At 37.1% G+C, this 27312-nt stretch overlaps 1 protein-coding gene across 6 annotated transcripts in view; it reads right to left on the bottom strand.

Moving 5' to 3' along the window:
- The window catches only part of LOC120627240 (CUGBP Elav-like family member 1), a 207408-nt gene that overhangs the window by 11310 nt on the left and 168786 nt on the right, over positions 1-27312 (bottom strand). For 4 of the 6 annotated variants that reach the window (XM_039895140.1, XM_039895144.1, XM_039895142.1 and 1 more), the window contains 2 exons: positions 1658-1845; positions 36-300 (listed from right to left, as the gene is read on the bottom strand). In XM_039895140.1, coding sequence (XP_039751074.1) covers positions 36-300; positions 1658-1845 — 453 coding nt within the window. The remainder of the gene's footprint in view (positions 1-35; positions 301-1657; positions 1846-27312) is intronic. The other 2 variants (XM_039895141.1, XM_039895143.1) reach the window with 1 other exon arrangement.

The following is a 27312-nucleotide window of genomic DNA, read 5'->3' as shown; positions in this document are numbered from 1 at the left end:
AGAAACTTAATGAAGGTTTTACTAATGGAGTTTACCTTGGAGCAACGTTGTGCCCTGGCTCTGCAATAGATGCTGTTGCAACCCAACCGCCTGTAGCTGCTGCAACAGTTGCAGCTGAGTTGCCGGCGACAAAGCAGCCTCGGATGCTAGGTACGCAGTCGGGGCAACCGGTGTTGTGAGTCCCCACAGACTCGCCTGCATCGCTTGCAGCTTCTTCTGTTCTTTCTCCTTCTGCGTATCAGCGAACTTGACTACTAGAGGCGCGGAGCATCCTTCCATCGTTTGACTGTGGTGTAACGTCTGGAATGTTTAAAGAACGAATTAACTACTCGTTGGATTAGGTTTTATTGTTAGCCATGCTTTATTTACTCTGTATCCTATGGCTAGGGCTTCATTATCATTATCAACTCAACCGATCGACGTCCTCTGCTGGACATAGGTCTTTTGTATGGAATTGCAAAATCCACGATCCTGGGCCACTTGCTTCCTGCGGCTCCCAGCGACTGGGGGCCGACCACACTGCGTTTACCGTTGCGGGGTCGCCATTCCAGGTCCATCGGTTTTCCGAGCTACGTTCCTTGCCCATTGCCACTTCAGCTTTGCGACTCGCTGAGCTAAATTGGTATTCTGCGGCTCTATTTATTTCTGCGGCTGCGGCTTAATAACTCCTGATCAAGAAAGCGTTCTCTCGCTTGGTGAACGTTACCGTGCATATTAATAATATATATAAGAAGGTTTGTCTGTTTGTCTGTTTGTTATCTATGTTCGGCGCAATCACTGAACATACATTGGTGTAGTTCGGCACACATGTATATAGCTTGCACCTCGGGATGGTGCTACGTTTTTTTATACCCGAAAAACATTTTAAGGGTAACGATCCTGGGGCATTTAAATACAGCATTTGTTTTTTAAGCACGGCTTCATTGCAAGAGTTGGAGACGGGAATAGGATGATTTTAACCCGGCATAATCAACGGTTGAAGCGGTGACAGCCTAGTGGTTAGAGCTTTGGCCCTTTTGGTGTGCCGAGTTCGATACCCGGCACGCACTTCTTAATTTTCAGAGTTATGTGCGTTTCGATTTAAGGATTTCAAAATATCACTGGGTTTAACGGTGAAGGACAAAGTCTCCATAACGTTCTCAAGTCTATCATTTCGCACTCTTTTAGTGGGTTCATAAGAAGGAATACCGACAGAAAAAAGGTTAACAGCTAATGAACTATTTAATATAATGGCGTTCACAATCGATTTATGACAGCGCCACTTAATTAATCTTTCATTCGCGGCTTTCTCTGATTTTTCTCTAAAACTTATATATCCTCTTTTCTTTGGCGGAGTAAATTGTACCCAGTTGAAGTGCTTTTTTGTGACAGAGCTCGTACGTAGGAGTTCTACCAGCATGCTTATAACTGCCGGTAAGCAGCATTGTTTCAAAGCGAGTTTTAGTTGCAAGACCTTTTTACTGGGTGGATATTTTTCTTGCATGGCCTGCGAAGTGTTGCGCTGTTTTTAGCCGATGTTATTCCTCTTACGATCAGGTGGGTCATCTGCTTGGTCTGTCAATTATTACTGTACAAAAAAAAAGTTGGAACAGAAGCGGGCCTTAAATTACACATGCAAAGCTTTCTCCAAGGAGACGTAGATTGATGGAGGACTTACTGGGCTTACCTTGATAGCGGCGATGGCCGCTTGCTTGGAGACGAAGGTGACGAACGCGCAGCCTTTGCTTTGCCCTTGAGCGTCCCGCAGCACTGTGCACTCCTCGATAGCGCCGTGCCCAGAAAATAGCGACCGCACGTCGTTCTCCGAGAGTTTCTTGTTGAGCATCCCGACGAATAGCTTGCGTTCTGCGAACAATAAAATAATTAAATAAATAAATATACTACGAGTCGATCAAAACAGTGTCCAAAGATGTTAGTGTGTGGTAAATATATACATTTAGTTTGCCAAACAGTGTACGCTAATCGATTAAGATGAAATCATATAATACTAGCTTCTGCCCGCGACTTCGTAGCATTAAAGTACCTACTGAAACTGAGCAAACATGCCTGACCTGCCGCAACAAACAGCGATAAACTTAACAGCATTCTGCACCCGCTGTATGAATGCTCAATGCAAGAAAGATTTCTATCAGGCACACAACTTTGTCTCGTTTTACCTTTTTCTTAAGTCTGAGCAACGTCAAAGTAAATTCTATGGATCTCAGCCTCACTGTTAAGATTAAATCCTTTATAATTATACAAATAAGCAAAGGTTTGATTATTATTTAAGTGCCGCTTCCAGATGAGCCTAACGACCTGAGTCGTATATCACGGGCCACTCGCCAGTCGAGGGTTATGTAAATTGTTTAACGAACGATGCCATCCAAGCCTGATGGCGCACTTAAGGCATTAACATTTTAAAACGTTATTTGTGTTAAGCACACAATTACTGGGTTAAAAGCTCAACGTGTTCCGAGTATTCCCTTTAAATATTCTATGCTCCGCGATTCTAAGGTCCACGAATGCCCCTATTTGTATTCAGTGCTTACCTTTTGTTCGGTTTACCTGTTGCTTGAGCAACTAAACTAAATGTAAGTAGGATTTACATTAGTGTCGTTATTCACCAGCAGGCTGTCTAGACCCTGCCAGACGCTGGCGGGGCTGTCAGGCGGGTCAATTAGGCACAAAAATCATAGATACCTACAGCTGTTATGGACTTTATTTACGCCCGTTTCATCAAATCGTTAAGTTAGCAACGATATTCCCTAAAAATTGTATAAATCTTTTTGACACCAGCAACTTTGCTATAGTTACTCCATTTTTTCTAAAATATCTTACAATGTAAACAATGTTTGAATTATTGTTGAGTATACCTAAAGTATGTTTAAATAATAAAAAAAATATGTGTGACAAATTAAAATAAAAAGAGCTTTTCTTTTTTTTAAGTGTGTTTTATTATTTTCTTAACAGTTTAAAATAAACTTTACACTAAAAAGTAACGAAAACATTGTTTAAATTATACGACAGCATCCTATTGGAGCTTCGCTAAGTTAATATCACAGAGTTATAGAAAGGATTTGACTCTGGCGTCAGACAGAGAGTTTCCACTATTATCCATGGGGAGGTGTCGGAAAATGATGGCACTGCTACATTCAATGTGCCATCTGAAAATTTGTGATTAAATAGATTATTAGTTTGGGGCATACGTGTTTCATGTTTTGTAATCGTTAAGTAAAAAATAGTACCTATAGTTCATTAAATGGTGCCAGCATCGTCCCACGAAAGTAAGCTTCAATAATTACTCGCGCATTGTCTATTAATTTTGAGTGAATTCGGAATCGAATTGGTAAGTGTTTTGTTGTCGTATATGCTAACTACGAGGCAGAGAGCAGAAAAGCAATGCACATATACACGAGGTTGCTAATATCATTGCTCCTACACCAGCTATCAAAAATCTATCTGCGCCAAATGTTTACCCTGGCACACTGCCACAAAATCTGGGCTACTGTATCCAATACCATTTAACTACGAAAAAGATTTATAGACATAGTGCCTCTACAGGTACTCTACAAATTTGGTAACTCTGTTTAAACGACATTCAAACAAAGGCGGACGGATTGTCAAGTCTCTAGACCACTGTGCCTAATTTTTACTAGAGGTTATTCTCGATGGATTCTAATGAAAATTTGGCAGCTTTGCTAGGCGTAAAAAAAGTCGTTTTTGTATACACGCCATTTCAGTTGGCTAGACGAATTAAGTCACGAGAGACTGCGCGGAAATCCTTTTTTCAGAATTCAATACCTTTTGATATCGTACGAGAAGGTACGTTGAATGTTTCGGAGAGTTCAGCCAAGTAAGATGGGGATTTCTAAGTATATGGACAGTGCAGCACATAAAATTAAAAGAGATGGTCTTCCAAATTCAATATTATGAATTTTATTTCAAAAATTGAATTTGGAAGACTTTATATTGAGCCCTCAAAAGGTTTTAGGGAAAAGAACTGGCGGTCGGTTGTAAAAAATACGTCATAACTAAAATAACAAATTTATTTATTTTTTATATTTAATTTACTATTCAGTAATTAATTAAACTTATTTTTACTTTATTTACATCTTTACAGTAAGTATTATCTTGTCTTTTATTAATTTGCATATTGTCTCAAATAAACGATTATTATTATAATTGAGGACGGAATTCCTTAAACACAACACACTTTAGTATACAGCATTCTTTTTAACCATAGTAGTTAAACTTTAAAAGTAGCTCAAATAAGCTGGTTACCGTAATTTTGCAGTCTTATATCAAACCGAAGTCTAACATCCTGGACATTTTGCTCCTAATTTAATTATTCATTGTAACTGCACACGAAGCTTTCGGAACCCCGTTGTGAATACGAACAAAGTTTTTGGTTTTGGTTTTGAGGTCGTGGAATTAAATCCTTTTCGGTGACTATTACAATGCGTTGCTAGTGCAATCGTGTTGCTGCTAACGGCTTTTATTACTGCATTCAGAAAACGAGGAGGTTTTAAATTCGACGCGTATTTTATGCAACGAATGGTGACAATAATTCTGTTGTATACAAATTTCTAAATTGACAGTTCTAAAATAGGTCTGTTTTGTTCTACAGAAAGCACTGTGAAAAAGATAGCGCTACTTTTAGATCTGTCAATCTAGTTTGATTTAGCGGCTTGTTTACAGAATTAGCTAGCCTCATAGGTTAAGTAGTGAGCATGTTTAAGTACATATGACGAGATCTGATAAGCCAAAAATCTGTATGGTATTGGATTTTTCTTAAAAACTCTCAGTACTCTAGAGTTGTATTGCAATTAGCATGGTAATCTCCCATGCCACGGAGAGCACGTCAAGGCATAAGCTACCGCTAAATAAAATAGCGCGGACATGATCAGCGGCAGGTCTGATCGGCTTTACTTGCGCGCCTGTACTGTCAATGAATATACAAAGTAGTTCACTCATTAAAATTAAATAAATATGGCAGTGCAGTCTTAGCTGTATCACTGTCTCCTGTGAGAGTGGAGGTCTGTGACTAGCATTGCGATATTAGTTAGGCTGATGATGATAACCTACATACCTATAGTAATGACTGATGTTCAGAATTCATGTCTGGGAATTTGATAAAATGAGGCTGATTTTGCATCGAGCTTCAAATTCGCGCCATTTTAATACTAAATTACCGTGGAGTTACCGCTGATTTCGTGGGCGTGAAATATTTCGTAGAACCGTTACAGAATCGCAACGTACGTACCTTTTCAATTTGCTCCCGCGTTCAACCTCTTGGGATTCGAATATAAATATGGAATTTTACGCGTAAAACATTGCTCCGGGAAATAAAGGTTTTGAGTTTTGACTTCTTAAGTATCGAAATACATTCGCGATAGCTTGGAGCGAATAGGTACTTAGCATTTGGATTTTAGGTACACCTACAAACACCAATATCATCTTCACCCACTGAATATTTTGAGCCATTAGGGCCCATTAAGCGTAACCGATAAACCCCAAAATTTGCAGGAAAACGTTAACTTCAATATTTTGTCACATACATAATTATGTATTGTTCAAATTTAACCTTTTCGGTATTATGCTGTTGCCCACGTGCTTCGTCAGCATTTATTACGGTTTTAACAAATTCAGTGGGGACCGTTTGTTCGAGAAAAAGCCGATTTTACTCTCAACTAACTCTATGCGAAAAATCAAGTTGATAGGTTGCTTCAGAAGAAAGGACATACATTTCACATTATAATTTATGGTGTTAGTAAGAATTTTAATTATCTAGTATATATAATTACAGTGCCACTTTTGTTCCTACTTATGTGATAGGATATATATATATACAACGTGTAAATGAAAACCGAAATAATACTTTAGAAGTACATTATTTAGGGGCTTTTATTTTGGCTTTAGAGGTACATTATGTACTGTCTCTGAGAATAATCTGTGAAACCAAAACTTAATAGTTTTTGAGTAAACCACTGCCATAGTTTTTACTGCAAGAATTCAGATTCAGTCAGGTACTATGCGCGTGTCGATCTTATATCTTCAATAGGGTTGTCATAAGTAAACACTTAGAATGTTTCGAATTAGTTTGTATGGAAAAATAAATATGCTTCTTTTCATTTAATATTTTTACAGGGCGATTCCTTATTATTTCGTAATTCTGTTACACGTTGTATATTATTTTATTGCGAATTATATGATACCTAAGAAAACCACAGCAACGTGTGGCCGGTACTTGCTAGTAATGTAATAAATTACATGAAAATTTGAATTTAATAGCCCATTTAAGTCGTCTGTAGTTGCTTAAAATTATTTCTTACCAAACCTAACAATTTTTAGTCCAACACGTGAATCGAAGCTTCGTGTTCATGTTGGTACATTAACTAGAAATAAATCGTAAAATAACCCGCCGCAAGTCACTGTCGCAAAGCATGGAGCACGGAGCACAAGGTCCGCGCTGTAAACTCCTTCAATTTCTTATTTTTCTCCTTATATTAAACAATAAATCCTCGGCAACATGTGTCCCGCGTGTAAAACACGTCATTCCTCACGTGACGCCGCCACCGTGCCGGTTATTTACCGCACGCTGCGATATTACTACTGAGATTTATTTATTTATAAATTTATTTACTGTGGGCACCAACAAGTTTACAAAAGTAGAGTTACGTTAATGAAAGTACGTTTAGCTATACTACTACTACAGTGTGTGTAGCATACTATATACAAAACTCGCTTTTAGGCTACCACAGCTTGCAATAATAGTGTATCGGTGAGTAACATCAATAGTACCTTAATATATTGTGTGAAATTCAAGTATTAATATAAATTACAGTGGTGAGAACGTAGTAAATAAAAAATATTTAATTCAAAATCAAAAATGTTCGAAAATTAAAACAACTATAAATTTGAGATATTTTTCTGTGCAGTTGTTCTTAAGTTATTCTCTAGTGAATGTCAAATAAGAGCGTGACATAACTGGCTGGATAATTACGTATCACACGACTGCTGTCAAACGTCACTTTTGCATACAATAAAAATATAAAAGTGACGTTTGACATCAAAGATCGAAAGATTTAGGTACGCCTGTCGCAAGTCTATTTAGAGACACAACATTCGATTTCAGAACGTTGCTACTACACTTGATTTTTTATTAATTTTTAATATTTATTACACTCTATTTTTTTTGTCACTTGCCTTATTCATTATAAGGCTGTTTAAAAATATAAAAAAACAAGTGACATATGATGAAGCGAAATAAAAAGTGATTTTCTTAACATGACAGTGTGCTTTTATTATTTTCTCAATAAATTTACCCTTATGAGCCGATCTAACGCGGGCGTAGAAATAAAAAAGCCGGGCGTAGAAATGGCAAAGGTGTGCGAATTGACGCGATGGGGCAGGGTATATAGTATAGATTACCAAGAGAAAGCAAGAATATCCCATGCATGCTTTCTCTCACAGGTAAGAAATTGTACGCTTCAGTAATTAAAACAAAATACTTCGAAATATCCAAAAGATATGAAAATATAACAAAAGCAAATCACCCAAAGCCATACGTGTAGGACTAGAATAAATCAAATAACAAAATCCACGACAATGTAAAACGATCAAACTCCTCCCGGACTTGAATCCGTCAAAGATTTACGAGTATATGCAGCGATACCGGGCGCCTTACAATACCGGGTACGCGATGTCTGTTGTAATATTTGCAGAAGCGCATTGTACTATGCATATAAAGTGTGCGCATTGGTGTTGGAATGTTCCCTGGCTTTAGACTAACATGAATGAAAACTTGGCATTGATCTTAATAAAGTCAGATTAGTATTTTAGCATCATCACGTCCATGGCCGAATGTAGCAGTTTTGCATTTAGTTATATTATTATAACAGATGCGGTGATAGGTAACGCTTCGGCTTTCCTTTTTTGAAAACCGAGTTCGAGCACCGGCACGCATCGCTGACTTTTCGGAGTTATGTGCGTTTTTAATTTTAACCATTTTAATATCATTTGCTTTAAACATTCAAGGAAAATATCGTGAGGAAACCTGCATACCTGTGAGTTGTCCATAAGTTCTCATCGGTGTGTGAAGTCTACCAGTCTCTTGGCCAGCGTGGTGGACATCGGCCTAAGCCCTTCTCATTCTGTGAGGAGATCCGAGCCCTGCAGTAGGTCGGGTACTGGGTTGATGATGAATAGGGCAGATCCCTACAACTCATCATTGCTGTTTTCTCTGCAACTAAGGTCCTTCCTTAGTAGTAGGTAACAACTTGTGATAGTTTAAATAAAAAAAAAACGAATTTAACTAAATATGTCGTGGTGTTTTAAATTCTAAGTAATTTGTCGGTACGTCTTTCTTTCGAAATTCACTTATAGGACCACAGACGTAAACTCACCATTGCATCACAGAGCTCAACAAATAGTAAAGGTACCGTGAGGCCTATTTTAAGGAGATTGGAATATCGTATAAGGACTCTAATTAAGAGATTATAATGAGAGTAATAATAAAAAAAAAACATTTCCAACATCAGCTAAAATTATTTAAATGCCCGTAACACCACAGTAAAAGAGGGATTAGATAAGCATTAAAATGTTGCGAGGAAACGAGTCGAAATCCGGCGGAAAATCAGGTCGAGCGTGGATTTCAATCTCGTAAAAAAGGGTTACCCACATCAAGCTTGCGCGGGAACATGCCCCTCGTTGGACATACCAGACATGCCGAATACGATTGGACGAGTACCAAAACCCTTGCAACAAAAAGGCACAGACGTTAGTTAAAACGTAGAGGCGTTACTGAGTTGATGTCTTTTCGACACGTACGAAGCGCTTCGCTTAATCGTTTCTAATACGCAATGCTAAGATCTGGAACGCACTTCTGGCTTTCGTGTTCCGTGCTACGTATAATATTGGGTTTATCCAAGAGTGAATAGGCATCCTCAAGGCAAGAGTGTACTAGTTTCTTATAAGCATCGCTAAGATCTGAAATACCCCTGAGGCTTCCTTCTTCCGCGGTATGTATAATGTTAGGTATCATCATATCAACCCATTACCGGCCCATTACAGGGCACGGGTCTCCACCCAAAATGAGAAGGGGTTAAGGCCGTAGTCCACCACGCTGGCCCAGTGCAGATTGGTGGAGTCCACACACCTTATGTAGAACTCTCAGGCATGCAGGTTTCCTCACGATGTTTTCCTTCACCGTTGAAACAAGTGATATTTTAATTACTCAAAACGCACATAACTTAGAAAAGTTAGAGGTGCGTGCTGGGATTCGAACTCGGCCCCCCGAAAGTGAAGTCGAGCTTCTACCCACTGCGCTATCACAGCTTCATAGCAGTGGCGTGCACTGGGTTTCTTACCAGGGTATGCATACAATAGTAAAATTGCATAAAACGGCACAAATTCTCCTCCTATATGAGTTATATATCAATGTTAGGGTATGCAGTGATTTTGTGCATGTATGGAGTGCACGCCACTGCTTCATAGGTATATCCTTAAGTGAATACGCGTCTTCGAGGCAAGTGTGTTCCGCCTATATGGCTATAAGCCCACTAATAGTTACTTTTTAACACGCTCTTGTATATTTGTATTTCTGTTATTTTACGCTATCATCGCCATCATCATTATTGAACCATGACCGGGCCACTACAAAGCACGGGTCTCCTCTCAGAGTTAGAAGAGTTTAAGCCGATACGCTGGCCAAGTGCGGAAGTCTGCTAGACTTCACACGCCTTTGAGAAAGAGTTAAACTCTCAGGCATGAATTTTTCGCTATGGTGTCCAATAAAAGTGCATTAATCGGCCACATCACAAATTTTTCACGTATCTATATTTCGTCTGTATTTTTCCTAGTCTGTATGGAAAAGGATTTAATTCTGCGACCTCGAAACCTACTCAGAAAACTCATCCATACGAAACAATGGATCCTCAAAGGAAATGCTACGCTCATTGGCTGGAATAGAATGTACGCCCGTGTTGAGTTCTTGACACAGTTGACTAACTCGACGCTTGCTCACGTGCTTATGATAAAAGTTCCTTTTAAAACCGTGTTTTATGGAGTAAATTACAAAGTCAAATAGGATACACCAAGAAACGATTAAAGTATCGCTGGTATATAAAAAAAGAGAACTGAACAAACTGCTTTATTGAAAATAAAAATTGCGATCTGTATCTCTGATTTTTCAGTGATTGTACTAACTGCTTTTCAACCGAGTTTGCCAAATGGGACCTAGGTACTTATTTAAATTTTTTTTGGGAAACCTAATTGATTTTGATGTTTTGCCAATGTTCCTATATGAATCACGAGAGCCTCTGCCTTCTGGGCGTTTCTTAAAATCAGACAAAAACAGGTCACTCGCAATTTTTGGGCAAGACGGTAAAACTAAGAATTTCTTGACAGTCTAAAAAGGGACTCTTGATCCTCACGCTTACCACTAAACCACCGAGGTTGTCATATAATCTGAGAGCCAGTATCCATGAAACTGTTTCCATATATATTCCGGTCATGGACAATGGGTATAAACCATTTCTAAATTCTACGGCCTTTGCATCTACTGAATGAATGTTTAATATTCGGAAACAACGCGGGCAGGATGTGAAATCATCTCGTAGGCAAAGGATGCTGCGGTTTGTGTAACAACAGGTTTCGTTTGAGGTGGAGCTATGAAATTCACTAATGCTGACCTATTTTATTCAGGCTCTGTCGACCGTGTACCGCGAAGGACTGTATTCTAGAACATGAATGTTATTCGCGCTGTTTATTTATTTACTTACCCGTTTTCCTGTGATTTCATCCGCCTATGATTTTCTGCACTAGCTTTGTTTTATCTTAAGGGCGAAAAAGAATATTTAAAAATAATTAAAATGTCGCAGAATAGTGTTGGCGTTGAGAGCAAGGAGAGTAACTTTAACTTTTTATCTCAGAAAACAAACGATTTCCATGGGATTTATAGAGAACCGCGAAAATATAAAAAATAAGTAAATATTTATCATGAACCTATAAGATTTCAAGCGAGAATTTACCAAACAGTACAACCAAAATAGCAAATAAAACACCATCAAAGTATTATTTAGAGCATAAAAAGCCCTAATGTAACCAACTTATCACTCTAAAACGATTTAAACGTTGTAATTGTGTACTTAAACCAAACTACGTTTTAAAATGTTAATGCCTTAAATGCGCCATTGGCCTGAAAAGGAATAATTCGTTAAACTAATTACATAAACCTCGACTGCCCCTAGGCAATAAAACTATTCGTATAAAGAAGGCTTGTTTTCACCGTTGGATTGCTGTTTTCCCGTAGAACTGAAATAGTTTCTTGGGACTAAAATCTGAACCAAAGGAATGTCAAGTATAATAGGTACAACTTGTAAAAGAAAGTTAAAATATTACTTCACGGGCTTTCCAGGTATATTATTTATTGTGTCTGAGACTTATCTGTGAAAGTGAAACGCTAATAGTTTTTGAGTAAACCTGGCAGTGAGTGGGTCACCCAAAAAATATTAGCGTTTCGGCTATGAATGAATGAATGAATGAATGAATGAATGAATGAATATACTTTTATTGAACACCAAAGAAAAAAAGTAGTTAGAGAGATAGAAATACATATCAAGAGAGTACAATTTGGTGGCTTTATCGCTACATAGCGATTTCTTCCAGGCAACCAATGGCGTAAAAGGAAAAAACATAGAAAAGAGGTAGGTGGTGCAATAAATAAGATTTAAAATTATACAAATATATAAATAAAATATATATATATAAATATAACTATAATATATTTAAATATATTACGTATAAATACAAATAAAACATAAACATATGTATATAGTTTTTACTAAAAAAAAAAACAGATACAGCCTAGCAGCCCTTCAGCAATGGAAGGTTAACAACATATTAACCTTCCATTGCTGGGCACAGGTTTGGTTTGCGACAGTGTGTGCACAGTTGTAATTAACAACTTTTACCACAGTTAAGAGATAACCGGGCCCGACGGCTTTTACGTGCTCTCCGAGGCAAGGGAGTAGACACCGCCAATATCCTAACTCGGGGCTGGTACTGAAAATTCTTTAATAGAAAATACATAATACCTCATATAATTTTTGGGCCGCCCTGAGATTCGAACCCTGGATCCTCGTGATCCGTTGATGAACTTGCTAACCACTAGACAAACGAGGCAGCTGAGTGTTTATCCTAAATTATTGCGAGTATGCCACGGTGAAAAAAGGAATCCGCAAATTTAATAAGTACGACAAAAGCAACTATAATTTCATGAGTTTATTAAGAGCATCGTCTGTATCTTTATTATTGATCAATTTCAATATAATTTACAGCAGATATACTGTTGATGTTTTCTCTAAAACCCTCTCTTCTATGAGAGAGGCCTGTCCCAGCAGTGGGACGCTAATTGACTAAGACGGGGAGTATTAAACCTCCAAAAGTCCAAATATCTTCACAAACTGTATTATAAGTATGTGACGTGAAGTTTGTGGAGAAATTTAGATTTTCATGATATTACTACGATAAGAAGACACATTAGTCTTTTTAAAAAAATTAAACTCTATGATTTTATGTCAATTCAAATAGTATTCACAGACTGTATTCTAAGTATGTGACGTAAAGTTTGTGGAGAAATTTAGATTTTTATGATATTATTACTACAAGAAGACACATTAGTCGTATTTTTAAATTAAATACTATCTGAATGACATCCCAAACATCAACATTAATAGGAAAACGAAATCTTTCTTAGTAACCAATCATCGGATCCTTTGCTAGTCCTAGGTTTATCGTGAAGGCAGGCTTTGTGAAATTTCCCACTAAATATACTCTGTGTTGTGATTGTTACTCTGAATTCTGCACTTTTATGTGGTGCACAATAAAAGTATTTCCATTCATTCATTCATTCAGTGCTTTACATCCCTCCGAAGGTCAAATCTCACCGGCAGCAACAGACACGGTAGGCAGCAGGATGTCAATCATAGAATGTCAAACATGATATGGCTCTCACAGTTAGGCGTAACTGATGTGATTGGTTGATATCTCGGATCGCAGTTAGCACGTAGTTAGTGGTGGCAAGCATAACAACCTACAGGATAACGCACTTCGGTTTGTGGATATGTACAATATTAATGTGTTCGTGTGGTCACAGAATTAGGAATATACAGAACTCTCATTCAGCGATTATTGCATGCCAGGGTATTGTGTTAAAAAAAAAATGAAAACGCCCCGCGCATGTCTCACTTCACAAGTTGACATCACTGTTGCTAGCTCACAATTTTTTCCCATTTTATGGTAAACGTTTAAAACATGAGAGGTAAAATAAACACTGTCAACTTTTAAATACTACTAAAGTGGATTGGTTTTTAGAAGTTCACTATTGGTCGTGAAGTAAAGCTGTTAAAGCACTGAATAATTATTGCGAATTGTACGGTGGCGTTCATTAAATACTAGTAAAAAATGGCATAGACAAATTTAGGTACCTACTCCAAATTTTCGTTAGAGTTAATTTTGTCATTTATATCCATGGAGTAAACTTCACTGAATTGGCAAAGAATGTAAATCATTTAGTCAGAAATATGTTCAAGATAAACATATATTTTTTATCTGTGAAGAACTTTTGTATGTTACTTATTAATTCTTATATGTGTATGTTATATAGTATGTAGTATATATATATATAATTTTTTTTTTTTTCTCTTGCCTGAGTATGTTTCATTGTTTGCACTGTCCCTCTTGTTTTCTATTATTACTTTCACCAAGGGTTGTCTGTAAGAGATTGCTTTTGCAATAAGGCCGCCCTTTGCACACAACTGTATTTAACTTTTTTTTATTATTATTATTTTTTTTTATTGTTTTTAATTTTACTTATTTTTTGTTTTCTTGTGTGTTTCTTGTATTGTTTCTAAGTTTGTGCAATAAAGTATTCTAAATAAATAAATAAATAACTTTTATTAATGGTAGGATTAGCGCTTGTCGACTATTCTGTCTGCTAAAAAGCAAAGATGCCTAGGTTTAGCGCTGTGTTGTTGAGGTCCCTGGTTGGATTGCCTGTGGGTGCAAATTAGGAATTTGTTATTTCTGTATTTTCTTTGGTGTGGTCTGGTAGAGAAAGACGTGCCGCTAAGCGATTTAGCGATCCGGTACGATGTTGCATGGAAACCGATTATGGGTATAGTATATGTAACAGCTATACTCCCTAAAGGAATGTATAAATCTTTATTAGTCACTCTCAGATCCGATCCTTTGCTAATCCTAGGTTTATCGTAAAGACAGGATTTGTCAAATTACTCTACGAAATATAAACTGTGTTGTGATTGTTTCTATGATTAATGCACTTTTGTGTGGTGCACAATAAAAGTTTATTCATCCAGCAATTCATTCATTCATTCAGTGCATAGATTACATCCCTCCGAAGGTCAAAACTCACCGGCAGCAACACACGGTAGGCAACAGGATGTCAATCAAGCACGCAACAATAACGGGGCAATATTCAAACGGCCCCAACATGCCTCCATTATGCCGACTATGGCGACAATTTGAGGCCGCTCTAAATGGACTGTCATGGCTTCCGAGGTGCGAAAGGATCCGACACACATGACACACTTGCATACGATTAGCGAGTACACCGCTGTATAAATTATAAGTGTCTATTTGTATGACAAAAATGAATACAAATGGTTTAGCGATGACGGACCGCTCAAGGTCTTCTTGACGTTGTTTAACATATCAATCGTAAAGCATGACTAGTCTTTTTATAGTGACTTCTGCCATATGTTTAGGTTTAGGTTGTTTTGTATAAGAATTACGTATATAATATGAAAACCGTATTTTTTTTATTAAAAATTTAAAACCCCCGATATTTAATATACCGAACATAATTAAGGGAGTTGTGAAAAAAAATTTAATCCGCCATTTTATGGCGGCGGCCATCTTGAACGATTTTTAACAAACAAAGCTAAGAAAACCCCCGAGTCATTTACCGTTCAAACAAAATAAATAAAATCAAATCGGTTGGGGAAATACGATGCACAGACACAAATACACATACACAGACACGTCAAACTTATAACATCCCGTCGTTTTTGCGTCGGTGGTTAAGAACATAAAATTAACTTCGAAAGCGTTAAGAAAAAAAAAAAAAATTTAGCCATGCCTGAGTAATGCTGGAATTAATAATCTCTCGTTTTTAAAAATACGTGTGCAAACAAAATTTACCTTGTAAAGCTAGGTACTAATTTTGAAGCCAAATTTAAATACAAATTCAAAATATTTTTTTTTTAGCTATTTGTAGAGACTATACTACGCCTGGTTTGGAAGGCAGATTCTACAGAGAAGAAGCAGGCAGAAACTCATAAGTACTATTCTAAAAAAAAACTAAAAAAAGCAAACATGTATTCAAAAAACTTTCATTGGAAACTCTAACAAAAGATTCGGTGTTCGATCACAAAGTCATTAAGATCATAAATACACTCTTTTAGTTCAGTGAACATCTCGGGAAGACGGGGCGCAGAACTTTTAAAATTCATAATTCTTGTAAGGGCTTCTACACATTACAACCTCTTTGAAGAGTTTTTATAAGAATCTTCTTGTGACAGAGCTCGCCCGGGTGCCGTGCGTCGTCGATGCACGCGAATTTTGCGGGTTTCAGTAGCGGGGACACTAATTAGCGTGTGTGTGTGTGTGTGTGTGCGTGTGTGTGTGTGTGTGTGTGTGTGTGTGTGTGGCATCGTAGCGCCTAAACGGATGAACCGATTTTGATTTAGCCGGGAGTTGTAGTTATGTTTAATGGAAATCGGTCCAAGATACAGTTTACATATATTCTAACAACTCCCACAATATGGGTATCAAATTAAAGGGATTGACTAGTATAATACTATACTTGTAGAATAATGTACCTGCACACAGAAGTGAAAATTGAAAATGAAAGTAGTGAAGTTGAAAGTAGGATGGTTTGTTAAATTTTAAATTAATATTTTCATTATTTTTCATACCTACGTACTGTTTAATATCGTGTTACATCGTGTTACTGGCGACGTGTAGGTCTTGGCTAAGTGGTTTAGAGTCGTCCTGTCATACAGAAATCCTCACTAATGCTAACTGATATTATAAATGTGAAAGTGAATTTGTCTGTACCTTCACCCCTAACTAAGCAACCAACCAACGTGATTTTTGGCTTTTTGGATTTTTGTTACTAAGTTAGTTGAAAGGACGGATAGTAAGATAGGTTACTTTTTATCTTAGGAAGAAAAACGAACGAATGCATTTGGTGCCTGTAATAACAACGGGTGCCGTTGCACACCCTTCAGACTAGAAGACGCCATTGCGGCAGAAATAAGCATATTCGTAACTTACTGTCCCGGACCAGCTCTGTCACAATAAGCCTTACTACTATAGAAGGAACCAGTTCATGTTGTCCTAATCTTAAAGTTGCCTGGCAGAGATCACTACTAATCTATATGGCCGCCTTTTGTATTCCAATTCCATCTTTGAATACTTATTCTTGTCTAATTTCCCTGAATTCAAAGTGGTGTACAAAAAAAAAATGAATGAATGAATGAATGAATATACTTTTATTGCACACCACAAAAAGTAGATGCATAAAAACGAAAAGTAAAAGAAAAAAAATAAAAAAGTAAAGGTAGTGTGTAGGTAGTCTGGTAGAGCTTTGTTGCGTTATTTAAGTCGCGCGACCATCTGAAGCTCAGAGCAAGTTCTGACGTAGAAACGCGAACTAATTAGCTACCACCTTATTAAGTACTTACAAATTTGTCTAAACTAGTTAAAACACCAAGACGGCGCCTCTACTCACTGGCGGTACATAGTTTGTTTAATTTCTCGCCAACGATGCAATTACGTACTTCATTACAATTTCGCTTACGTAAAGCTACGAAAGCGAACCGTGTCAAAGTCGTTAGCGTCATATAAATTTATATATTTAGGTATAATACCTTCGGTAATAAAATTTTGTGACAAAGTGCTCTTGTGCTACGCCAGTTTTGTTGTATTCATGACTTAATCTTGAGTTCTACTAATAGAATTTAACTGGCTTCATTTTATGTACGTAGGTATTAACATCTGTAATCTGTTACGGGAAAATTACGGAAAAAATATGCATTACTCAAGAGGATAGTATAGACGGTATTCTCCATACAAATGTGTTACTCTATTTATTTCCTGGACTCTGATCTGTTTCCTCTAGAGCAATTCTTTTGTTTTTCGTAACATTAAAATTTAATGGATACATATCGCTAGTAAAGTTAAAGTACTTTAGAAAATATGACCCTCCAAAATGACCAAAAGTTCACCTTTTTACCGCCTTTTCCGAGGACTCAAAGACCAATGAGAACTAAAAATAACATGAAATTGTCATGGCAAGAATAATTGAATCGGCTCAGTTTTTGATGTGAAAACAGGGGAATACCGATTTTTACAGGTTAAATCGGTCTGAGTTTCAGCTGTCCCTATAACATTCTACGTAGGAAGAAATCAGTAGTTCATTCTCAGCGCGATGACAATACTTTTTTTAAACATTGAATAGATGTTCAATCTTTGTCGGACCGATACCATCAGCTTAAACCTAATCCGGCAACCGAAAGAATGCAGTTTTTGTGGCAGCAGCTAAAGCTTATTTTTTTATTGATATCCTCATTTCTGATTTAACAACGATAAACATTAGGTACAATACGTCATTTAATCTCGGAAGCACGGTTTAGCTAAATTAGAGGCCCAGCTATAGTTCAATAATAATTATGGACGTAATTGCTACCTTCCTAACAGCGCCAATTAATGCTGAGTGCTGGTTGAGCACTACTTGGATAATTACCCGCCCTTTGTAAAACCGTTTTCACACTGACGGCGTGGAAGAATCAACAACAGTAATAATATTAGTGATCTTCATAGCCAACTATGTTGTATACGTGTCCCAAAAGACAATAACCTACGACCACGAAAAAAATAAATTATTCGTGGTCCCTTCCAGTAAGACTGTTGCAGGAAGCATGGCACCTATACCGCGTTCATCGACGTCATCCTATGCGCTCTTGGACAGCAATGGGATCTATTCCATGACGGGTGGACAGCATTGTTCCGTGAATTGTTGAGATACTCTGACAATATTGAATGACCTTTGCATCAATATTCGCAGAGTATCACTATAGTCTATAGTCATCGACATCATCAGATCAACCGATAGACGTCCACTGCTGGACATAGGTCTTTTGTAGGGAGTTCCAAATTCTACGGTTCTGTGCCGCTTGGATCCAGCGGCTACCTGCGATGCGCTTAATATAGTCTGTCCACCTCGTTGGGGGTCGACCAACGCTGCGCTTGCCAGTTCGGGGCTGACAACTAGTAGTCTATAGTACACTATATTAATATTATGTCTTTTATAATGTTTAATGTCATCTTTTATTCATTTTTTATATAGTTATTCAAATATTATTAATTCTATCTAGTGAGTGTATGTGGCCCTGCCGTACTAACAAGATGTAAAATAAATAAACAACTTATCAATTACCAGCTTATCATCATCATCATCACATCAAACCATCACCGGCTTGCTACAGAGCACAGGTCTCCTCCCACATTGAGTCAAGGCCGTAGCCCACCACGCTGGCCCAGTGCGGATTGGTGGACTCTACTCACCTTTGAGAACATTATGTAGTACTCTCAGTGTGTCTGAAAGTGTATTTTAACAAGCATGTATTGTCTAATTTTAATGAAGATCTGATAAATACTGTCGGAGATAAAGGACATAACTCTTCACAGATACTAGCCAGTCGCAAGGCATATGGTACAACGATCGAATGCATGCGTACCATCCTACTGATATTATAAATGCGAAAGTTTGTGAAGATTGATGTATGGACGAATATAGTTTGGAAATAAAACTAGACCTCGTAGATGGCGCTGCAATTCGTTTCTACGTTTTTTTAAGATATTAAAACCTGTAATTAATATCATTTGGTGAAGACGAAGTTGCGCGGGTCAGCTAACTAATAAGATATTTTTTTTATTTGATTCATTTGAAATTTACTGCATTATGATAACATCGTAGAATTATAATTACTAGATGTGCCCTGCGGCTTCGCTCGCGTAATGGGAGGCAGCGTACTGCTACATAGTCTACACCTATAGTCATATTTGAGATTTTTAGATTTTTTTACAAACATTTTTTTGAAAAGTATACTATATTATTTCTAATACTTCCAAGAATATTTACAAAAAGTTTCATGAAGATCGGTTCAGCAGTTCTAGCGTGAAAGCGTAACAAACAAACTTCATTCACATTTATAATATTAGTGGGGAATTAGGGATAGGGATTATTAGTTTAAAGTAAAATAATGATAATGATTTTCCCACGCTATTCTTGGCAGGATATGTAGATCATAACTTGGTACAAAAAGGTAAGGTAACGATACTTGGTACGTTTGGTTAAACGTAATAAATCTATGTTTTTGTACCAAGTTCAAGCAAAACATAATCGTATATAAAAGAATAAAGAATATTTCTTGTAATGTACATCTGAAACTGATTTACAAGTATTACCCGTTTTGGCTAGTTGTAAGTATGCTAAGGATATAAATAAATGAATATCCAAAAAAACTACTTAGCTGGAAACTGAATAAAACTTCCTGTTTCCGCTTCAAAGTAGGTAATACGATCAGCTTTGATTCAGAGATGCTACAATGAAACACTTTTCAATGAAAGCACACCCCGACACTTGTCGCTTCACGGCCGATTATCTTGAGATCTCATTAACTCTTTAACATATTTGGAGCCTCTTGAGCTATGCGTAAGGAAGGTTGAGTTGAGTTTATCAGAATTCCTGTACATACGAAATTTCACTCTGAAAATAGTTAAGTTCTTAACAATCTCTCAGTGGCTTGCATAGAGGGTATGCACAGGGTATGCAGATGATATGAAATGTAGAAAATCTCCAGTACGAGTTATAAAAAAACTTAAGGATAAGCATTGTAAGAGTTATAAAAAGCCTACCCTTAACTCGTACTGGAGATTTTATTCATTTTATATCATCTGCATACCCTGGGCATACCCTCTATGCACGCCACTGCAATCTCTGAGTTAAGAAAACTTAGAACGCTAATATATTAACAAGGAATCAGCACAGTGCATTAATTTATATAATAAAAAAAAATATTCCGGTAAGATAATATTATCGTCCATTTTCTCTGCCATGACATACACGGATCCGTAAACACAGACACACGGACGTCCAATGATTAGTTTTATTATTATTAACTATATTGAACAAGAATAATTGCTTATAAAATATATATCATACTTTTGTGCTAGACATAAAGAGTTTGTTGCCTTGAGAAGTTATAGCGAGCCACACTATGGGAATTAATAGAATTGCTGAGTTATCACATTAAAGTAGGTATAATGTAAAAACATTTTATGCCACCCTAATTAGGTATTTTTATTGCTTCTGGGTCACTTTTCTTTGTGTTGTAGGCTTGTACTTTTTGTATGATATCATAATTGATATCTAAATTTATTTTTAATTTGGTAACTGTTCTGCTCTTGTGTACAACCTAACCCTTAAGTCTGTGTTTTTTTTCCCTTTCCTTTATTTGGTTGCTTGGCAGAGATCGCTTTTTAGCGATAAGGCCGCACATTGTACCTGTGTTTTATTGTGTTGTTTTTGTTTATAATTTAATTTCTGTTAGGTGTACAATAAAGTGTATTTTCATTTCATTTTATTTTCATTTCATTTCATTTTTCATTTCAATGTTTTTCGTTTTTTTATTCTACTACAAGTTAACCCTTGACTGCAATATCACCTGATGGCAAGTGTTGATGCAGTCTGAGATAGTAGCGGGCTAACCTGTTAGGGTGTATAACCATACTCCTAATAGGTTTCGACGCAACGTCGTAGCGGATCGCTAAATCGCTAAGCGGCAAGTCTTTGTCGGTAGGGTGATAACTAGCCGCAGCGGAAGCCTCCCACCAAACCTGACCAGAGAAGATTTACAAATTATAAATGCCCAAATTGATCCCGGAACCTCCACAGCGGTTACAACTGCGTCATGGAGGTCTTGAAATTTATTTTCGGTACCTAAATATTTAGGATTCGCATAGGTACACTTGCGTGCAGTAAGATAGATGCAGTAAGACTCACTTACTGTATCTATCTTACTGCACGCAAGTGTACCTATGCGAATTCCGGAAATATCCGGCCAGTCTTCCGTACAGGAGCGTACGAGCTCGGTGAGATTTGCGAATTTAATATTGTGCGGAACTGGCTCGTAGCCAGCCTGCGAGCTGCGGTGCAATTGAAACGGGGCTCCGAATTTTGTTAATCGCCCTTATGAAATTACATTGTGTACGCGCCGGCGCTAAGTCTTATTGTTATGAACTTATGCATACATCAGTTGGCAGATCGGATTCTGTTTTAATATTGTACATAGTTACGTTCTCATTTCCGAACGTCATCGTTTCCGAACGGAATGTTTACATTAGGTCATACTTCTAGGGTTCATAAATTAACAATTCATATCAAGATACACAGATTTTTTATCTTCGAATATTGTATAGAAGTAGGCGTTACTTTGCGGAATTCCATGATATACTCCAGTGGCGTGCATAGGAATTTGGACCAGGGTATGCATAAAGAAGTAAAATGGCAAAATCCTCCTCCGTTGCCAGTTATATGAAAATTTTAGGGTATGCAGTGCTTTTGTGCATGTATGAAGTGCACGCCACTGATATACTCGTATTATGAAAATTAAGCTCAATTTGCTATACTCCGCGAAATGCAGGAGAATCTGTATAGATAACCATTTCTTCAATATTTAGTTAACAATTATTCAATGTAAAGTCAACATCTCCTGAGGATGCTCCGGTGTCGGAGCGAAAAGTGCGTGTCGATGTTGGACATTAAAAAAATCACGTTATCAATGATCAATCAATATAAGATTTAATGGTTTTTTTTTTTGCTCGACCTTACTTTAATATTAATACTATGTCACAGAATTAAGAATATACAGAAAACGTGTACACGACTAATATTGGAGCATCAAAACCCACACTCCACTTTAGTAGTGTTTTTTGAACAGGCTAGGCGGTTAGTCATTTGATGCCATTTAGCGATTGAGAGTAATTATTTTACCTCCATAAATGCTCTAAGCGTTTACCATAAAATGGGAAAAGTTTTGGGAGCTAGCAACATTCCGCAGGTGTGAATTGAGACGTCCGTGGGGTGTTTTCACTGATTTTGGACACAAAATGTCAACGCACTGCATGCAATTATGTCTTAATGAGTGTTCTGTATGTACCTATTCCTGTGTATGTAGTGTTTCATATTGTATCTCGGTACGAAAAACCCTTGTTTGCAAGTCCAACTCGCACTGAGCCTTTTTATAAATACCCTTTATCTTCTTATCAATAGTCTTGAATCATCATTATCCATTTCACTTCCGGGCTATACTAGATGGTCAGCTGCAAACATATGGCGCCGATAAAGTAAAGATTTACCGTTTTATTTACGGCGAGTCAATCCACTGCCGTTACAATGAAAAGACTCTTTTAAGTAGCATTGTGTAATCTTTACGAATAGCACTGATGATATAAAATGAAGAAAATCTCCAGTAGGTACAAGTTATAAAAAACTTAAGGATAGGCATTGTAAGAGTTATGAGCCTAACCTTTAGTTTTTATAACTCTTACTGGAGATTTTCTTCATTTTATATCATCTTCATACCCTGTGAATACCCTCTATGCACGCCACTGGTGGCATATCATATTTTTTTTGTTTAAAGGTGTATTAGTCGGCAGTGTTCACTAGGTATGTTAGTGAGGTATGTTTGAAACAAATCGGTCCAAGATGCCCGCCGCCACAAAATGGCGTATTAAATATTTTTTTCTCAACCCCCTTAATATAGGTATCAAATTTAAGAACTTTATTAATAGAATACGATACACTATGAAAAATTATAAATACAAGGTGGCCGCGAATAAATACTGACAGTAATTAAAAATGTATTTTCAGTTTAAGCACTCATAAAAACGTATACTGACGCGTACTAAATAGGTATTTTCAGTTTTATTTCACCGCTCAATCCAACTGTTACAATGAGCGGGCACGAATGCTAATGTAGGAAGTGTATCCATTCACGTTCCCACTCAGTTCGCGGCGCGAAATTGAATAAATTTGAAAGAGGAATGAGCCCAGCGACGACAGGAAAGAGAAATCATTGCGAGATGAGCCGCTAAAAATGAGATCGCTCCTGCACGGATTGACGGATTGGCGACAGTTACAAAAGTGGAATTAAAACTTACTATTATTAGGACGGCGATTCGGCGAGCCAATAGCCAAGTAATCTTCTCAGTTCTGCAGCTTTTTAATATATCATTTATGCTATATCAAACCGAAACTGCATTTTATGCTCTAGTTCATCAATTCCGATATATCATCGTCATCATATCAACCCATTACCAGCCCGGGTCTACACCCACAATGAGAACGGGTTAAGGCCGTAGTCCACCACGCTGACCCAGCGCGGATTTGTGGACTCCACACATCTTTGAGAACATTATCGAGAACTCTCAGGCGTGCAGGTTTCCTCACGATGATAAACGGTGATGGAAAACGTTTAAGCAAGTGATATTTTAATAAATTAAAACGCACATAATTCGACTGTACCTTTTTTTTTTTTAATATATTTGTTACGCGAGCACTACGTTAACTAACCGATTTTAAAGATTCCTTTTTTATTTGGAATGTCATAACTTAGAGGTGATCCCATTTTTATTTGATGAATATTTATTACAGGAATCCTGGAAGAATCCGGGGCATAATCTTTTATTTTTTAAGTCGTTGCCTAGTAAAAATAATACTAAGTTTAGATATATGTATTACGTTCCCTTTTATATAGCAGCAAGGAAGTTATCTAGAAATTTCCTACATTTTATTTTCCTATGAAAATGTTGTGGAAAATATTTTTTTCTTGCAAGCATAAAAAAATGAATTATATATCTAGTATTTACAGTCTAACAAAGCCGGTTTTAAAAAAAAAGTTTACCGCTACACGTTAACCTGCAGTCTTAACTGGTGATGATGCAGTCTAGGCTTTACCTGTTAGAGGTAGAGCCCATAGGTACCCTAATTGGATTTACGTGCAATTGTACCGGAACGCTTAAACGCTTGGCTGCACGTCGTCGGAATTGTCGTAACTAGCCGTGGCGGGAGCCTTCCGCTAGAACTTAGACTAGAGAAAATAAAGAAATTATAAATTCATGAATTACCCCCGCGGGGTCGAACCCGCGACCTCCAACTAACCTCGTCGGTAGTAATACGTATGAATTTCTAACTATACCAATCAGTGTTTTATCCAACATCCTCAAATAGACATTCAAAAGAAAAACTACAAAGAGGAAAAGTAAAACCTAATAGCACCAAAGTAACAATATTCGCGAAGTTTCTCATAGAAAATGAGGCACACTGCGTGCCAATAAAAAATGGCTGCGCATTATTTCTTTGACGCCCTTTGATGTGAGAAAAACGTATTCAGGCTTTATAACACAATACAATAAGAGGCGACGTAACACTCTAAACGTGTAACGGGGAAAATTATATCGAGTGGAGGGGAAATTCACTTACAAAAACAAGATAACAAGTGTCAATTATTATTAGTACCCTATAGTATAGAATAAGTGGAGTGGTAGGTACCGAAACACTATCATTTAAAGTTACATAGTTTTAGGATAACAACTTCCTTAGGTAGGTTTTTCTGAATTTAATTTTACAAAAGTTCCGTAAAAAGCTGTAGAAGCGTTACTTTGCGAAATTCCATGATATACTATGAAGATTAGGTAGCTTAATTTGCTATACTCTGCGAAAACCAGGAGAATTAGTACCGTGTAATTTATAATTTCTTGAATCTTTAAAGTCCATTCGCTTAGATACGGTCGTCTTTGTGCCGTGCCTTCTTGGCCCGTGGCGCATTTAGTCAAAGACGCCGTTGCGCTATCAAAAGACGCCGCGTGCAGCGTACATCTGCAGGAGAATTTGGAATTTTATATCGAAGTGCCATGCTGTAGTCAAGGGTTCTGTTTGTTGACTTTAGCAGAAAATGTTTTTTCTAACTTGATGTGTAATGGTCATAGATGCATTATTAAAACCAAACACTCGCGTGATGAAAAATAGTGTTTATTTTACTTTCGTTTATCTACTCATATTTTTCATTTATATTTTCCTTTGACTTGTTTTTATTATTTATATTCGTATTTATTATAACACCGTAAGAATAACTAATAACTCACTAAAAAAATAAAAGCATAAATGTGAAATGCCAAATTCTCCTGCCGGTGTACCGACACTATGCTATCGAACAGACACTGCACACCAAATAGATCTATTTTAACAATGCACTACATATGTAGGAGATGTTGTCATTATTCTCTAATACCTCTCTCCCATAAGAGAGACCGACTGCGCCCAGCGGTAGTACTTTATTGTGCTACACACAAGCATGGACCGAAGATATTTTTCTTCACGGGGAAAGGACAAAATGTTTATCTTCTCCCACAGTTTCATCCACTCTCCAAGCATGTAATACTAAACGGGGGTAAACTACGACAATCTTTTTCGACGGACAAGCAAATGCCCCTTGTCAGTGGATATAAGCCTACTTGAAATAAATGAATTTTACTATGCTAGCCGTATTGCACACAAACAAGTATCTGCTGAGTAGGTAACAAAGTTGAACGTGTACCTAACATAATAATAATTGCGATAGTTTCATACTCACTACGGGCCGTGAGCTCGCAAGACAATAGCAAGTCGGCATTACATAACGCAATATGCCAGTCATGTCGCGCGCGGGAGTGTGGAATTGTAACAATTCAATGCACGGATTTTGCGCGCTACAAAACAAAAAAAAAGATAACACGTTTACAATATGTTATACTTGTGTGTTGACATCGCATCTCTTACATACACATATGCAGAACACAGGGGAAAGTTGTCGCGAAAGCATCAATTGTTGGACCTTTATTAACCTACGTGCTAGACTTCGTTATGCCTGTATAATCAAAAATCAAAAATAAAATCACCCAAGGTGGAGGAATATACCCAATCTTTTGTTTTTTTTTTTTTTTTTTTTTTTTAATAATAATAAGTTTATTTCAATTAACAGTTACACAGCAAATTAAAAATAGTACAAAATAAGGCAAACATAAGGTAATGTGTATCATGAAACCCAAATTCGATAATACTGCTATAGTGCAAGACTGAGTCGCAGTTATTATCGCCCGTCTCTGGAGCGAGAACCATACACTTAAATTAAATCTAGTGAGATTAATAAAAATAAAAACCGAAAAACTTTTTGAATTAAATTCAATTGAAAGCATTGATCAACTCAATTTTTTTTTTTTTCTACATTTACATAAATACATCCATAATTTTTTTTTTTTTTTTTTTTTAAATATAATTAATTGTACTTAAAAAACTAAATATGAGTGTGTGCGTGCGCGTGTGTTTATGTGTATGTGTATGTGTATGCGAGTGTGGGTGAGGGTGAGGGTGTGATTGTATGTATTATTGAATAAGGTTTTCAGTCTCATCATAAGTTAGGTTAAGAAGCCAATTCGTTAATTCAATTTTACATTTTCGTGATGTTAATGAGTAAATGGATATTTTTTTATTAATTTTGTTATAAAGCATTGAACTTATGAAGTAAGAGTGGCGACCAGCTAAAGCGGTTCTGCGTGGTTCAACTTGACAAATCCTATCAAACCTACGCTTATTTTTAACAAACTCTGAATCATAGGTAGTATTGCCGTGCTTACGAAGAGTAATTAACAGCACGTATAGTTTGCGTACCGAAAGAACCCTGCCCTGCTTATATAATTCAGTGGTGGGAAAACGTATCGGTTTCAGCATCATCACTTTCAATACAGACCTTTGGGCCCTTTCCAATCGAAGCATTATAGTTTTGCCGGCACCTCCCCAAACTGTTATGCAGTAACCAAGAACAGATTGCACGAAAGCAAAGTATATAGATTTTAAAGTGTCTATTTTGGCTGTATTTCTGAGATTTCTGAAAATATACATTGTCTTTCTAACTCTGGAGATAACAGATTCAATGTGATCATTCCATGTGAGGCACTCATCAATAACCACACCAAGGTATTTGATGCTTTGCGTACGCGCAATCCGGCTACAGTCACAACTTTTATCAAGTGGGACAGAACATCGATGAGCACAGATTGAGAATGAGGCAGGCGGCAAGGAACGCCTTGATCCAAATGTTACAAATTTTGTCTTTGAAACATTGACTGTTAGTAAGTTGCAAGACAGCC

Source organism: Pararge aegeria, chromosome 11 (assembly GCF_905163445.1).
Source record: "Pararge aegeria chromosome 11, ilParAegt1.1, whole genome shotgun sequence".
In the NCBI taxonomy this organism is placed as follows: Eukaryota; Metazoa; Arthropoda; class Insecta; order Lepidoptera; family Nymphalidae; genus Pararge; species Pararge aegeria.
Note: the sequence above shows the minus strand (reverse complement) of the source record. Positions and strands in the feature narration are given on the sequence as shown.